Genomic DNA, 16,123 nt, shown 5'->3' with positions numbered 1-16,123 from the left:
TCCTCTCCTGCAGCAGTTTTCCCTCTGGTCCTCCTCAGACAAACTCAAGTTTTACATATAACATCATGGGTATGTAGGGGAAGGTTTTGAAAGGTTAGGGGTTTTTAAAGTTTCTGAAACTAAACTTTCCAGTGGCAGGGAAGCAGAGGTTCCCTGTGTTCTACCTATTTAACCCACCTTTCCCTTCTTCCTTAGTCATGTGAGGATATTGCTCCCAATGTTTCAGTAATCTGCTGCGTTCCAACATCCCAATCCTTTCCAAAGAGTCTCACATTGTGCAAAACAGTTTAAGTTAGAGTAAATTTTCTGCAATTGGGCATATTATTTCTTATAGAACTTGATTGTTTTTTGTGAAACCCTTAGCTGCCTATTGGGCAACCAAATTTGGATCAATTATTCTTTCACTTGTCACAGTAGTAAGAAAACAACTTCATTAAGATTTGGTCATAATGTTTTTTCTTCCATGAAATAACAATAAACCTGAAGGAAAAAATCATGTTTTTCACCTGTATTTCTCCCTTGACAATATTCTGTGGAAGAACTACATTAAATCTGAATCACCCCTAAGTCTTGGAATGCAGGAACAAGAGAAATAATCATGAAACAATACTTAGGCTGTAGTCCTATACATAATTTCCTTGAAATAAGCCCCACTGAACACAGTGGGACTTATTTTTGAGTAGACATGCATAGAATTGCGCTGTTTTCACAAAAATTTTGTAAGATGGAGTCCTCTAAGTGTGCTGGACTAATTTCCGAAGATAATCCTTCCCTACTTCTAGGGAAGTAGGACCAGAACCAAAGAAGGCTAATGTATTGGATCCTTACCCAATTTTGTAGTCTTGCATTGGAAATCCGAAGTTCTGTAGTTGCTTTTAGGGTACATTTCATATATTGCTTAGGCAATAAAATCTGTCTTCTTTTTTTTAAATTCTGCTTGAGACAATAATTTCTATCCCTGCAGGCTCTCAGTTAGATAGAACAAGCCAGGACAAAACTGTGTCACAAGCAACAGCAGCAATTCAAACCTATCCAAGGAATATTACGTGAAAGCAACTCTCAATGCTTTTACAAGTTGTATCTAAGAACATAAGAACAGTCTTACTGGATCAGACCTAGGGCCCATCTGGTTCATCTTCTTAGTGGCTCACCAGATCCCTCAGAGAATACACAAGACAACAATATGCCTGTATCTTTTTGCTAGTCCTTTGTATCTGGCATTCAGAAGTAGTCTAACTCTAAAACCTGGAGTCTGCATAGAGTCGTCATGACTTGTAATCTGTGATTAACTTTTCCTCTATAAATCTGTCCTATCCCCTTGTCACGTTCATGGCAGACCCCTGCTTGGCAGGCTCAGGGAGGCAGAGTTACTGCCGGGGAGAAATGGTTATGCCTGGACTTATCCAGTTCCAGAAGAAGTCACAGAGGCTTAGGAAGTGGACTGCATCGACATTAGATTCTTTACATTCATCTGGTCCCTGTTACGTCTCAGGAGGTCATGGTTGGAGGTGAATTGTTCGATTCATATATCCATCCCTCCGATCTTTTGTCTTGCTCTGCATTTTAAATATGCCAGTAAAGGTTTCTTGTCTATGTGACTATAATGTTTAAGGCATGAGAAGGATGCACTGTTTGATACTGGCCCTGATAGGGCCTTTGTCTTCCTATGTAATTCTGAAGCCCTGAGCCAGCTCTGTACCCAGTGAATAGGAATTCTAAATGCTGTAACATTACTAAGCTAAACACTTGTGGACCTAATCAGTAAGATGAATGGGAAACTGCTAAAGGAACTTTTTATGTAAAGAATGCATTGGTATAGACACTATATCTCATTCAGTCACTAAATGGGAGTGAGTAATAGAATCTAATGGGATGAAATAATTATTTAACAGCACGAAGGTAGGAAATTGGATTTTGGTGCTTTTCCTTGTTACAAAGCATTTAAAGTCAGACTCCAGTATCAAGTGGCGAGTCAAATCAGTGGATGCCAAATCAGTGGATACCAAGGTCCCACCTGTTGGTGCAAAATAAAAATCCAGATACCCGATTGCTGGTGCCTCAAGATGTCAATAGTAAGGACTTTTCCCAGTTTTCAAAGAATCAAAATATAGTGGGGAAAGATTCATTTCATTAAGAAGTGAAAGCAGGAGACTGAATTAATAATGATGCCAACATAACAAACTTCAGTAGATACTGAAGGTCGATAGTAGATACAGTAGTACTTAAAGTTCTGCCTTCTTAATGCTGGTATGAGAGAAATTGAAGAAAAGTAGCAGGAGATACTAGGAGTTAATAAAGAGCTTCACAGATTAGTCATTCATAAATATCAAGTAACACTGCAGTGGAAGCTCTGCATTTACTGTGGTAGGTGAAAACAATTGTGATGTGTGGGATCCGAACCAGTGCATGAACTTTGGTTTTGAGCACTGGGCATGAAAATTGGACTCTGCTGTACTCATAGAAGATCAACTATTTTCATTTGAAAAATATCTCACACTCTTTGTGAGATGAATTGGTTGTAGTTTTAATCCGCATTCAAAAATCTTCCTCTTCTTTCTGGTGCTGTCATCACTAGTTTGTGATGACAGATAAAAGAGAGAACTGATTTCACAAAAATGTAAAGTGTCAACTGCACGTCTCACTGATAACTATGGCTGCTGCGGAGTTCAGGCCCATCAGCAAGGCAGGTGCAGGCATCAGAAAAGATTGTTAATCCCCCACCCCTTTAGATAACTGTTCAGAGAAACGAGCATCTTTGTGAAGCATCACCCTGCATCAAATGAAGTACAAACCCAAGCCGGGTGAATGGCATAAACATATAGGATGCAACGAGGAAGGTGTTGACCAAGAAACTCCTCAGTTTGGCCCATCAAGGGCCAGTTATTTGTCAGAGAGAGCTTGGATTTACTTTCACAAATGATTGATGGAGGTGCTGTACAGAGGTTATGCTGTGCTTCTTGAATGACATCCCTTTATTTATCCCGCCCTAATTCATGAAACTAGAATGCATATTTTGTTCAATTCTACTAGTAATCATAGGGCCAAATTCCTGAGGCTGTGACGGTGATGTAGCTGGAGGGGGGCGCGGAGCACTCAGTCTGGCAGGGAGGTGGGCAAGCGACCCCTCCCTTCGGAGCCATTCCCACCGGGGGCCCCCCGCCGGGAATGGCTTCGAAGGCCGGGGCCGCTCGCCTACCTCCCTGCCAGACTGAGTGCTCCGCCCCCTCCAGCTATGCCACCGGACTATGATATGTCTCTGACTAGAAATTTACACCTGAACCCTTTTCCTATTCCAGGTTAAGAGTCTGCTTTTTCCTTTGTTCTTCTTAACAACAAATGTGCTATGTAAGCCCTTCTTTTTCAGGACAACTTTAGCTCGAGCAAATGACTACTGTGTTTTCAGATTGTTTTGTATCATCGTTTGGGCAAATTACCCTGGAGTAATAGTTGGTAGTTGGGGGTCATGCACATAACCGTTCTGTTTAGTCAAGGCTAAGCGTTGAGATGCTGGTCAGAGAGGTGTTTGCTCATTCTGGGAATAGCTTTATGTTTAGTGACATAGGCTTCACCCCCCCCCCCACATGCACCTCAGACGGGAATCTGTTCTGCTGAGATAAAAGGTCTTTTTTCTTGACAATAATTTAGCCCACCTGCCTCTCAGCATATACTGTATTGTTCAATTTTGAGGCATTTAGGTTCCCACAAGAGCAGTTTAAAGTTCTGAGATGGTGTAGAAGGAATGAAATATTGAACAGGTGGACACTCCTGGTGGATCCTATTTCAGTGAATGTGGCAGCTCAGAATTGAGCTGTGAATATAATAAAACTCAAGAGGTTGTGTTTAAAAACACCAGAAATTTTTCAAAACTTAGGAGCTTTAGATATGTCAAAATTAAGAATTTGGATTGCTTTATTTCTTTGCTAGTCTCCTCTGGTGTTCAGGTTATCACGTGCTCATTCTCTGCCTTCCCTTGTGCCATATTTGCTGACTTGCTTATGTCTTCTGGAGGTATGTGTTCTGCAGACGTGTCTTTGGTTCAGTGCACCTTGTTTGGTCGTTTTCTCTGCCTGTATTCTGGATTATGTGTCTTGATCCCTGAAAGGTGTTGTGGCACTGGTTTGCACTGACCATAAGTTGTTTCCAAACAAACACTTACTGAGGGAATAAAACTTCCTCAAAGTTTGAGAAATGCTGCATTGGATCTTATTGTTTCTCATTATTTTGTGTACACTTCACTGTATACGTATTATCCAATTCACTGCATCAGTTAGGGAAGAGTGGTGCTTAATATACTGATGCTATAGGTGCAATATCTTTGACGTTTCATTGTGCAAAGATTATCTTGAACCAGATTGTTGTAGGGTAACCTGAAGCTTTGCTTGAGAATTTCTGAAATTTAGGACTGCTTCACATATTGTGCAGCAGGAAACCCAGGTTTGTAACACTGCAAGGCAGATACAACCAATCCCAGCTCCTTGGTGGTGATACTTGTACAATATGTCAGTTTGCAAAGGTACATGTCGCATCCAGGTATGACATTGTTATGTATATGTTTATTGTAGGCATAAATGTAAAAATGTATTGCATGAAGAGGTTCTTAGCTAAATATTCTGATGGTTCTAATACATTTTAAGACATAAGTTTGTCTAAACTAGTTTCTTAGCTACTAAAATAGTTTTATCCAGCAGTTTGCACTTTGATGCTCACCATATAATGTTGGATTTTTGTGTTGTCAACGCTCATCATTTTGTGTCTATTTTCTTTCTGAGTAATCTTTCAGAATGATCCATTTGGAATTTTCACTTGTGCAACAGCCATTTTCTCCTCAAGCCATTGCTTTTTCTTCATCATTAATCTCAACACTATTTTCATTCTTCCCAAACTCATATATGCTTTCCTGCTTAAGGCACATTCCCAGTGCTTACATTTCAGGAAAATATGTGCCATATATCTTCTAGATACGCTTTATTTTGTTGAAAGATTCTTGATTTTAAAAAAATTAACAGACGTTACAGGTTTTTTTTCTTGTGCTCTTCAAGTTTTATCCTTGTCAGATGTGTGTTCAGATGTTTAATGACAGTGAAATACTGCAGACATAGTGTACGACACAAAGGAAAACAAAACTATAACAACTGAGGGTTTATGGTTTTATTTTCTATTGCCAAGGGGCACAATTAGTTCGACATTACGTTTATCACTTTCCAAATGTAATACAACTCTTTTATATGATCCAACTCATTTCCTTGCGTTCTGAGGTAGTGAGATTTGCCAGAGTGAAGATTGGTTTCCCCACCTTCCGACAGGAGATTCATTATGTCCAGCAGAGGGAAAAACGAAATGCCATCCAAGGGACATGACTAACAGTGGTCCTGCTTGTGAGAAGCACAGGATCAGGCCTTGCCTCCTCCTCCCATATGTTTTCTTTTTCCCTGCCCTACACAATCTAGTGCTTGACTAAAATCTTTTAGAGCAGCCACTCTCAACCATTTTTTTTATTTTTTATTTTTTTATTTTTGCTCCTCATTGGAACTGTTCTCAGGTTCCAGGGCCCCCCTGTCAAGGATACAGCATGAGTGGATATATTATTTTCCGTTTTCAGTCTATAACCCCTTTCAGATATGCCAAGGCACTGCAAGAGGTCATATGGCTCCCATTGATAATGGCTGCTCTAGAGTAATACTCTATATCTTCTATAGTGGGGGTGGCCAACCCACGGCACATATGCCGTTAGCTAGTGGCATACAGATACTTTCTAAGTGGCACATGCAAAGATACCATATATTTTTGAAAAATATTTAATAATGATCACACATTATATGGACTTTGGAACAAGTCCAGTTGGGCCAGATTAAAGGTCCATACAGGCCACCTTTCTGGCCTCATCAGCAGTCAGCCAGGTATCTTTGGAAAACCGCAAATAGGCAGCAGCACTCCCGTGATTCTTACTCTATACTTTATGGCACTTGAAGCTATACTGCCCTTGAACTTGGAGGCTCCATTTAGCTAATGTGTTAATCACTAATAGTGACATTAAGTGGGCAGTTGCTGTCTCTTCAGTGCAAACAGTGTTTGAGCTAGTTGTCTGTTAAAGACAACTTCATATATTCACTATCCTTCCACCCAAGGTTTCCCAACTACCTTTCATAGGTATTTGTATCTTTTGCATGTGATTTTTTTATTTTTGGAGCCTTGTGAGAACAAGCCTGATGGCTGCAGCTTACCAGGTAGGCAACCTTGTCTCGTCCTGAAATGATGACCCAAGCTTTTGTATCTACTGCTGCATGTGATCCTCAAAACATCAATCAGAAAGTTGATATCCTGCCTGATGCCATTTTAGATTTATTGCCAGAAGATTTAGGGAGCAATCTTACAACACTGACCTTCTGTGCCATTTTACTGCATTTAAGGGAAAGAAGAGGGAATTGGTGACAATCTGTTAACACGGTGACTGGCTGGCATGTTTGTTATACCATGGCAAGGTCATTTTTGGAATTCTGTTTCCATAATATTTAGTTGGTTCCAACTCCAAGTCGTCTAAGCCGGTCTGCTTTCTGGGAGATTTTATGAGCGTCATGCCATTCCTGCTGTGGAATATGACCTATTTTCATTGGTAATCTCTGAGTGTAAGAGGCCAGCTGCAAGCGTACCCTGCAAAAATGATTAGCCAATAATGGTGCACTGGGGTGTAAAAGAGCAGTTGTAATAATAGATTACTCCATTATGCTTCATCGTTGAGTGAATAAGGGATGGAGTGAATGAAGAGCAATTTTCCTCCCTAACTTATAGGGGTTCATGATATCTAAAGATAATAAAAATTTTAAAACCCTACAAAATTGGGAAGGTAGAAAGGAAAATATCTGTAGCAAACATCCTTTCCAAAAGAGTCTAGGTCCTCTTTCATTTATTTTTCTTGTCTGAAGTACCAGACACAAAGCATTAGTTGTGTTCTAAAGATAGTCATTTGTAAACCTGAGTAACTCAGTTTTGTAGCTATAAATAAACCAAAAAGTATTAAAATGCTAATGTCCAGACTTATAACAGCAGGTATAGCAAATACCAGCTAAATGCATTGCATTCCACTTGTGCTTGGGACCAAACTGCAGATTTTGGTGAATATGTAATGTAGTTCTGTGTTTTTGGCATTGCTTTTTTATATAGCACTCTGGGGGAGGGCTGAAATGGCGCAAAATCACAGAGGGGAGTTAGGGGCAAAGTGCTAAAGCTCACCCATCATGGTCTTGATTCCAGTTGCAGCCTAAATCCTATTTTAATTGGGAGAAGCCTTTTCTTGGCATGTTATGGAAGTGTTTTCCCAATAAGCGTAGTATTCAGGGAGACACAGTCGAGATCAGAACTGCAATGCCTTTCTATTCTTCCACTGCTTTGGATGGGTGGACACCCAGTACACTATTTATAATTCACCCCCCCCCCCAAAAAAAAACAACAACAACTGTTGGGTCATTTTGTACATTCATTGTACTCAGTGTGTCCTTGCATCATTATTAACAGCTGAAGTAATGAACAGCATAGCTAGAGGTGTTTGTTTTTTGTGAGTGAGCTAGGATTACAGTCAGGCAGCCCAATCCTAAACCCTGGCGGCACCCAGAGGAGCAGTAGTGTTGAAGTGGCTGCTGCTGCATCCTGTGGAATCAGTGCAGCTCCTGCTCCCATCGTATCCTCAGGGTAAGGGAACATTTGCTCCCTTACGTCTGGTAGAACACAACAGGCAGCAATGGGTCTCCCAGGAACTGCACAATTCTATTTAGCTGGTGCAGAACTGAGGAGGGCCATATCAGGCTTTCTGGGCAGGGAGGGGGCATAGAATTCAGTGGCAGAGTCTGCTGCAGTCCATGGCCCAGGCCCAGGCCCAGGTCTCCCTCTGGCCTGCCCTTCCTCCACCCAGTTCTGCCCCCAAATGATATAGCCGTACCTCATAAGGAAGGTGCTACAGAATTTAACTTGCCCTCTTTTGTACCTTTTCCAGCTCTATAATGTCCTTCTTGAGTTGTGACAACCAGAATTGTACACACTATTCCAAATGTGGTCAGATGATAAATTTGTGGCTAATATAATATTGATTATTGTCATGAGAATGGGCGATGGCTGGATACCAAAGGATCTCCTCTGTGGAGAACTCGTGCAGGGAAAGCGCCCTACAGGTAGACTACAGCTGCGATACAAGGATATCTGCAAGAGGGGTCTGAAGGCCTTAGGAATGGACCTCAACAGGTGGGAAACCTTGGCCTCTGAGCGTCCCGCTTGGAAGCAGGCTATGCAGCATGGCCTCTCCCAGTTTGAAGAAACACTTGCCCAACAGACTGAGGCAAAGAGGCAAAGAAGGAAGGCCTGTAGCCAGGGTGACACACCAGGGACAGACTACATTTGCTCCCAGTGTGGAAGGGATTGTTACTCCCGAATTGGCCTTTTCAGCCACACTAGATGCTGTTCCAGAACCACTTTTCAGAGCGTGATACCATAGTCTTCCGAGACTGAAGGATGCTGCTGCTGCTGCTGATAATATTGATATTACGTAATAGATCTATGGCCCTTGTGGTAATTATAATATTTAACAATTATATTCTCGATGACTTTCATAATTATCCCCTCACATGAAATTTGCCATGCACACATTGGTTGGGTAATGTTGGCCATAACTGAGTTATCAGTGGAATTTTAAGTGCAATTAACTTGTGTTGGTTTAAGGATAGCATCTACAGGATGGTGAAAATCACAATAGTATCTCATGATGATGTTTATACAAGATCACAGTGCAAAAAATTGCAGAGAAAAGTAACCTTGTGTGACTTTTCATCTTAAGATTATCCTCTATAGCAGTACCAAATCTTTTTTAGCATAATCTACTATTTGTTAAGAATTTGTTAAGTCAGTAATCTTACGGTATACTGCTTCTGCTATCCTCTTCATGTCTAATAAAATAAGGGCACTGTACAAAAAGTGCCTTATATTTGAAAACATTGCCTGATTTCCAGCAAGCAGTGTTTTACAACTGTGGACCAAAGAAGCTGTTTACTTAATCTAACCTAAAGAAATTTATTCTTTTACTCGTATTATTTTCCATTCTTTTAATCTGTTCAGTTCCGTCAAACAAGAGAGGCAAGATCTCATAGTAACCTGGGAAATGTTCATAACTGGTAAAGCATTTGCTTGCTTATTTCAGCATCCCTTTTTTATTAGAGGCATTTGCAGTTACAGAAGTTGTCCAGTTCGTCCTGCACAGAAGAGTTAATGTGCAGTCCTGAGGCGCCCTTGAACTTGTGCCGGCCCAGGAGGGTCGCAAATGTGCCATAAGGCATGTTTGTGGATCCTCAGGAGGAATCTGGGCCGGTGCTTGGAGGTGTGCCGGCTTGTGGAGATCTGACACAAGCCTCTGGGGTGAACAGGGAGGAGGCGGGAGGGAGGCGTTCCTGGGCAGTGGGAGGGTGGGTGGTGGGCGGCCCCGGGGGCAGGTGGGCAGGGAGCGGGAGATGGGGCTGGGATCCAGCACTTATGCTGGATCCCAACCCTTGTTCCTGGGGAGTTCAGAGTGGCTTGAAGCCGCTCCGCTCTCCTCAAACTTGTGCCACCTCAGGAGGTGGCACAAGTCCAAAGAGACCCACAGGGGCAAGGGCGCCTTACCCAGGGGTAAGGGGAAAAGTTTCCCCTTGCCTCTGGCTGAGCCATCCTGGGTCCCTATCCTGCGCTGGATACAGTGCAAGTCTCTTGGCTTGCCTGTTCCAGCACAGGGTAGGATTGCGTCCTTAATGTTTTGTTCTTCGAATCATAGAGCAGTCACTGTTCTGCACCAGCCACAAACTCCCAACTTGTGACAACTGTTGGTTATCTGTCCTTTAGAGCAGGGCAGGCAAACATTTTGGCAGGAGGGCCACATCATCTCTCTGACACTGTTGGGCTGGGGAAAAAAAGAATTTACATTTCAGATTTGAGTAAATTTACCTAAATAAATTCGTTAGGGACAGAACTTATATGAATGAATGAATTTTACTGAGTTTATTTATAATACACATGAGAACTATAATTCAGGCATGTAGAACCATGTGAGAACTATGAACTGTTTGTCACACACCTTTTCAGCAGTTAAAACATACAGACCAAGCCAGAAACACATGGAGACATAGGTTGTTCAGAGGCAGAGGGGGGGGCAGGTTAAAATAATGCCCAGGGGAAAGCAAAAAATACTTGGAGACTATAAAAGGCCTTACTCTAACTCGACCCACAGCTCACGTCTGGTGGTCACGACCAGCAGTCGCCGGCCAACATGGGCTCCAACAGTCTCCAGTGGGCTAGGGGCTGCAATGGGCCAGGGGCTCATTGGAGACTGGGGGTTCCTTATGGTCCAGATTGGGGGACCTAGAGGGCTGCAAATGGCCCCTGAGCTGGGGTTTGCCCACCCATGCTTTAGAGAAATAGTAGTGTATAATTTTCATTTGTTATTATTTTAGTTAGTTCTTCTGTTTTTTTCCTGTATGTATTTACTGTAGATACTTGCATATATCATAGATACTTGCCTATAAGTTGATCTCACTGATACGTTGGCAGGTTTTGAGCCAAAAACAATGGAAATTTCTGTGACCCTCGGATAAGTTGCAGGATAAGTTGGAAAGTACTTAGGGGGGTATCTGACTATAGTTTTGACTGATTTTACCTGAGGTCAGATCCTGAAAAATAACCTACCAGTAATTGTTACCTAAGAACTGTATAGTCTCTATTAAAAACATTGTAAAAGATCATAAGATGCATTTTTATTCTTTTTAAATTCTGATCTTCACCGCCTTTTCGTAAACACTATCAGAGTAAATGCACTGTAAACAACATACCAGTAAAGCAGTGGTTCCCAAGCTGGGGTTCATGTACTCCCAGGCCACTCAACAGGACCTTTAGGGGTACAGGTCCAACCTTGTTATACATGGATTTGACTCAACACGAAATGAGAAGGAATGTGCTGATCCCTGGAGAAGAGGGAAAATGCACCCCTTTAAAATGCTTTTCTTACTATTGTAAAGATTTTTATCTCAACATGATAAAAGAAAATTAATTATTTAATTAAAAGAAAACAATCCTTTACAATAGTTAGAGAGAGGGCAGCCAGCTGACCATCATTCTCTCCAAGCGACCCCCTCCCTTCCCCCTGAACATGTGAAAGAAAAGATAATCCTTTCTAAGCACCTGGAGAGAGACTGATTGTTGGATTGTCATCTTAATGACTCTATCTTAACATCACAAAGGTCAGCAAGGCTGTTTTTAAATCACCTGAACAAAGGGACTTTGTTTTTTAAATTGATTTGCTATATTGCGATTTTTGCCATCCAAGTAAGTTCTGGGAACAGAACTTTTGCAAATAATGAGACTCAACCTGCACTTGAAAAAGAATGGAACAATGGCAAAAAAAGGCAGGTAGTGCTTCAGAATGCCTTGCAGGGCCAGCAAGGTAGGAAGGGAAGTAGCTAGTTGGCTGAGAAAGCCCCACCAATAGCTAGTTTTTGGTCATCAATTCATGTATAAACCAGTGATTGAACAACACAGTAAAAAAACTAAAACAAAATATGAAAAATGATCAATCACCCAGAATTTCTCAGGATACTTCTGGTGCAAAACAGGGCAAAAGCATAGACTCCATGTATTCATCACAGTTTTTTAACTGTTTGAAGAAAAGAAGTATGGGTTTTCATAACAGAGCAACCGGAAGGCCAGCCAAAGGGAAAGGTGATTGTGCTGACTACACAATAGCAGCTAAAACCAATTTCTGTCTCTTCCTTCTTTTAGATCACTTCCCTTGTGACATTACAGCTGTTAACCTTGGTAGGCCACGATGACCAGCTAAATGGACCAAGATATAAATGCAATGTATCTCTAGATTTTATCAGAGCAATTTCAAGGTAAATCTTCCTTTTCTTTTTCTTTTTTAAATTAATGCTCCATGCACATATTCCTACAATGCAGCAAAATTACATTTTGCAAGTCATGATGCAAGTTACAAGTCATGATACTGTATTCACAGTGTAGAAAGTGCTATGGTACTATAAATACTTTTATGTGCATTTGGTGAGACAGTCCCCTGATTAAAAATTTCTTGCAAGAAGTTTTGGACTCCATATTATGCATGGGAAGGATAAAGTGGATAGAGAGATGCTCTTTACGCTCTCACATAACACCAGAACCAGGGGACAGCCACTAAAATTGAGTGTTGGCAGGGTTAGGACAGACAAAAGAAATATTTCTTTACTCAGTGTGTGATCGGTCTGTGGAACTCCTTGCTACAGGATGTGGTGACGGCATCTGGTCTGGATGCCTTTAAAAGGGAATTGGACAAGATTCTGGAGGAAAAATCCATTTTGGGTTACAAGCCATGATGTGTATGTGCAATCTCCTGATTTTAGAAATGGGTTATGTCAGAATGCAAGATGCAAGGGAGGGCACCAGGATGCAGGTCACTTGTTATCTAGTGTGCTCCCTGGGGCATTTGGTGGGCTGCTGTGAGATACAGGAAGCTGGACTAGATGGGCCTATGGCCTGATCCAGTGGGGCTGTTCTTACATTCTTATGATTGTCTATAATATTCCCCGAATTCTCAGATTTTATGAGTTTGGGTTATCTCCATGATGTTGTGAGAAAATAACGTAGTGACATGTGTATAAAATGCCAACAGCATTTTGAATTATGGCAGCTAAAAATTGGATACAACCACCATCCCAAGATTAATGGCTCAGGCATGTGTGGACTGCCATGTTGATGAAACAGTCACTGTGTGTATGTACTTATGGGCAAGTAGACTATACTATGAGATCAAATTCCATCAATATTATTCACCGTTAATCTCCCACTGGAATTAATTTTATGCCAAAAGGAATTATACAATAAAATGTCTTGGCTTTAATTAGAAAATAGGTTTGGGTCATGCAAGCTTTGTTTTTTGCTATTTTACCTATATGGATAAAATATGGGTGTTTTTCTTTTCTTTTCTGCTAGGAATGTTTTATATAATTATGGTTTATATGTGTAGTGATGGTTAGAAGGAAATTACTATTGATTGTGATAATTGTTTTCCAGTTGTGGTTATATTTGTTTAAAAAGCAATGAAGAAAAAGTGACGGCAAAAGAAAGACATGAAGTGGTAGTCAACTTGTATTTGAAGTCAATCCCCAACTAGAAGCAGCTGCTGTGTGAGACAAAGCAGCACTTTAAGTTTTCTTTATGAAAGTATAGAGTCATGTTTTAAGTTGTGTATAGATTTACAAAAGCCTAGAATCAAAATGTGACTCTAGATTTTGGTAGTGAGACTTAAGGTACTGTGATAACTCACGCAGCAGAAGGTTTGCCACCACATACATGTACACTCAACAGATGCTACAGCCAATCATGAGTCACTGATTAGAGTACCTGTATGATACACCTTTGATGCATTCTTGCTTGACATTTTAAAGTGTATTCATCCTAAATGGACACCTTTCAAAAGGTTGCATGAGTACACCTTTATTTCTCTATAGCCGTTCATGGCCTTAATCACAAGATTGCACTTCCAGATTTTCCTTCTTTTTGTCATTCATTGATAGCAGATCATTTTGCAGCATCCGCATTTATCAGTGACTTGGAAATTTCTGGGAAATAAAACTCTTCCTCTTTAGTCCTTTCAGATTTTAAATAAAATTTTATACCCTTTCAGTAGGGGTGGAATCCTTTTTTCCCCCAGCAGTCCATAATATTTCTGTTGCTGTACACAGCTTAGGGCATTTTAAGACAAGAGCATTGTTTGCCTGGCTGTCTGGTTGTTTGTTGCCTTCCAGGAATGGTTCATTCATTAACAACCTTCCAATTTGGCTTAACTACAAATTAGAAAATGTTCATAGAAGGGTCATTGAATTTATATTGGGTTTTAGGTTCACCAGTGGAGAACCTTTAAATGTTGACTTGGACTTATTTGAAGTAAACATTAGAGCAAGATTTGCATAATGTCTAATGAGAGTACTGGTCTATCTCCTTTATAATATGCTTTTTATTACTTTGAGAATTAGTTTTTTTTAATCAGAGGCCCAAAGGATTTTGGAAATCTTTTATTAAATGTTTAGGCTCCCTCTCCCACATTTAAATTAGCCATAAATTGTATTTCTACTGCGTCTCTTGGGTACTTCAAGAGATACACTATTAAGTAGGAATCTCCTTGAATTGTCCTTGGTCTGTGGTGGGGTTTTCTCTTCTGTTCTTGAAACTGAAGATTAAAACAATTTTTAATCTCAGTTGAGAGAAAACTATGTGGTGATGGTGTTTATTTTCTAGGAAGAAAACCGATGATAGAAATGTATAATCAGATGCTAGTGGTTGCAGTTACATCATCAATATTGCTGTGTAACAATAGGAAAACCCCTTGTGGGCTAAGAGGATGCAATAGAGGAGTGAGGAAAGAAGAATAAAAAGTCAAATGACTAAGTAGTTATTAAATATTATGGAAAATGCCTTGAATTAAAATTAATAGCCAAGAGTTTTTTAAGGTTTCAGGAGGCCATTATCTCATGGACAGTTTTTGCTTGCTTTTTAAAAGAGTTTTGCAGGTTAAGAAACAAATGATTTGTGATATAGAAAAGGAGGGCCTATGTAATAATTAAAGTAATTCAGTGTAAATGAACTTAAGCCAAATTTCTGTCTCACTAAGGGCTCACTTGCTGTTCCAAATTTTATCTCTAGTTTAAATACAATAAACCTAATCATGCATAAGAAACTTACGTATTAGTCACTGCACACTAAGATGAGCTTCCATGACTTTGCAGTTCCACATTTAGGAAGCTGAGGAGACTCTGAACAAATGCTGTACTGGCATCCCCTAATATCCGCGGGGAATAGGTTCCTGCTGCTTTTGCAGACACCGGAAACTGCAGATAGCAGATAACCTACTCAATCCTCCCCCCCCCCCCCTGAGAACACTAGACTTGGAGCTAACAGGAAGTGGATAGCAGTGGAAGCAGACAGAGAACACTAGATTCCACTTCCTGTTAGTTCTCTCTGTCACTTCCTGTAGCATTAGTCTAGCAACTCTTAAGTCTCATGTTCTCGGTGTCTCGTTTCGTTTTCTGTAGCAAAGGATAAAAGCTACATTTTGCAAAGCCTTGGCAAACAAAGAGAAAAGAGTCATGAATGCCACAGGGTGGAATTTGTTGACTGCAGATAAGTGAAATGGGGTTCAGGTTCTGCAGATACGGGGGGGGGGGGCACATGTACAGGGAGAGACTCTTGTCTGAAGTGAAATGCTAGTGGAGACTTAGAGGACATTCTACTAAGTGTTTCACTTGATCAGGACACTAGGAATAACTGGCTTTCTCTCCTTCTTAAGAAAACTCATACTGGCCAGCAGCAAGAAAGTCTGAGGGTGCAATCCTAACCCACTTTCCAGCACCGACATTAGGGCAATGCAACTTATGGGTAAGGGAACAAACGTTGCCATACCTCAGGGGTGCTCAATACGTCGATCGTGATCTACCGGTTGATCACAAGGCAAAATGAGTCGATCGCAGGCTTCTCTCCCGTCCAGGCATCCCTGGGAGTGAGCTCCCTGGGAGTGACGCATCCCTGGGAGTGAGCCCCGTTGACTCTACTGGGGCTGACTGGTGAGTAGACCTGGAGAGGAGCCGCTGGCAGGCTTCTCTCCCATCCACGCATCCCTGGGAGTGAGCCCCGTTGACTCTACTGGGGCTGACTTACCTTTCCCCTGTTTTTGCACTGGTATGTATGGAGATCTGCCCCCCCAACTTCCATCTGTTGGTTCTGTGTGCAAGGGGTTTTGCATTGGTCTTGCTGTGATGTCTATATAGAGATCTTCCCTCCCCCACACCTTTCCCCTGTTTTTGCACTGGTATGTATGGAGATCTGCCCCCCCCCCAACTTCCATCTGTTGGTTCTGTGTGCAAGGGGTTTTGCACTGGTCTTGCTGTGATGTCTATATAGAGATCTTCCCTCCCCCACACCTTTCCCCTGTTTTTGCACTGGTATGTATGGAGATCTGCCCCCCCCCTGTATTGGAATCGAGGAAGATCTGGTGAGGAGGTAGATATGGTGTCAGCAGTGGCCCCTTTAAGGGTAAGGCCTGGGCATCCAGCAGAGTGTGCTGCACAGCTGCAGC

The 16,123-nt window shown here is 41.4% G+C and overlaps 1 protein-coding gene across 2 annotated transcripts in view; it reads left to right on the top strand.

The window, feature by feature from the left end:
• Positions 1 to 16,123, top strand: part of ORC5 (origin recognition complex subunit 5) — a 106,456-nt gene that overhangs the window by 86,995 nt on the left and 3,338 nt on the right. For both annotated transcript variants that reach the window (XM_066633855.1, XM_066633852.1), the window contains one exon: positions 11,782 to 11,894. In XM_066633855.1, coding sequence (XP_066489952.1) covers positions 11,782 to 11,894 — 113 coding nt within the window. The remainder of the gene's footprint in view (positions 1 to 11,781; positions 11,895 to 16,123) is intronic.

The sequence above is a fragment of the Tiliqua scincoides genome, chromosome 7 (assembly GCF_035046505.1).
Source record: "Tiliqua scincoides isolate rTilSci1 chromosome 7, rTilSci1.hap2, whole genome shotgun sequence".
NCBI classification, from domain to species: Eukaryota; Metazoa; Chordata; class Lepidosauria; order Squamata; family Scincidae; genus Tiliqua; species Tiliqua scincoides.
This window is presented reverse-complemented; position numbering and strand designations above follow the sequence as displayed.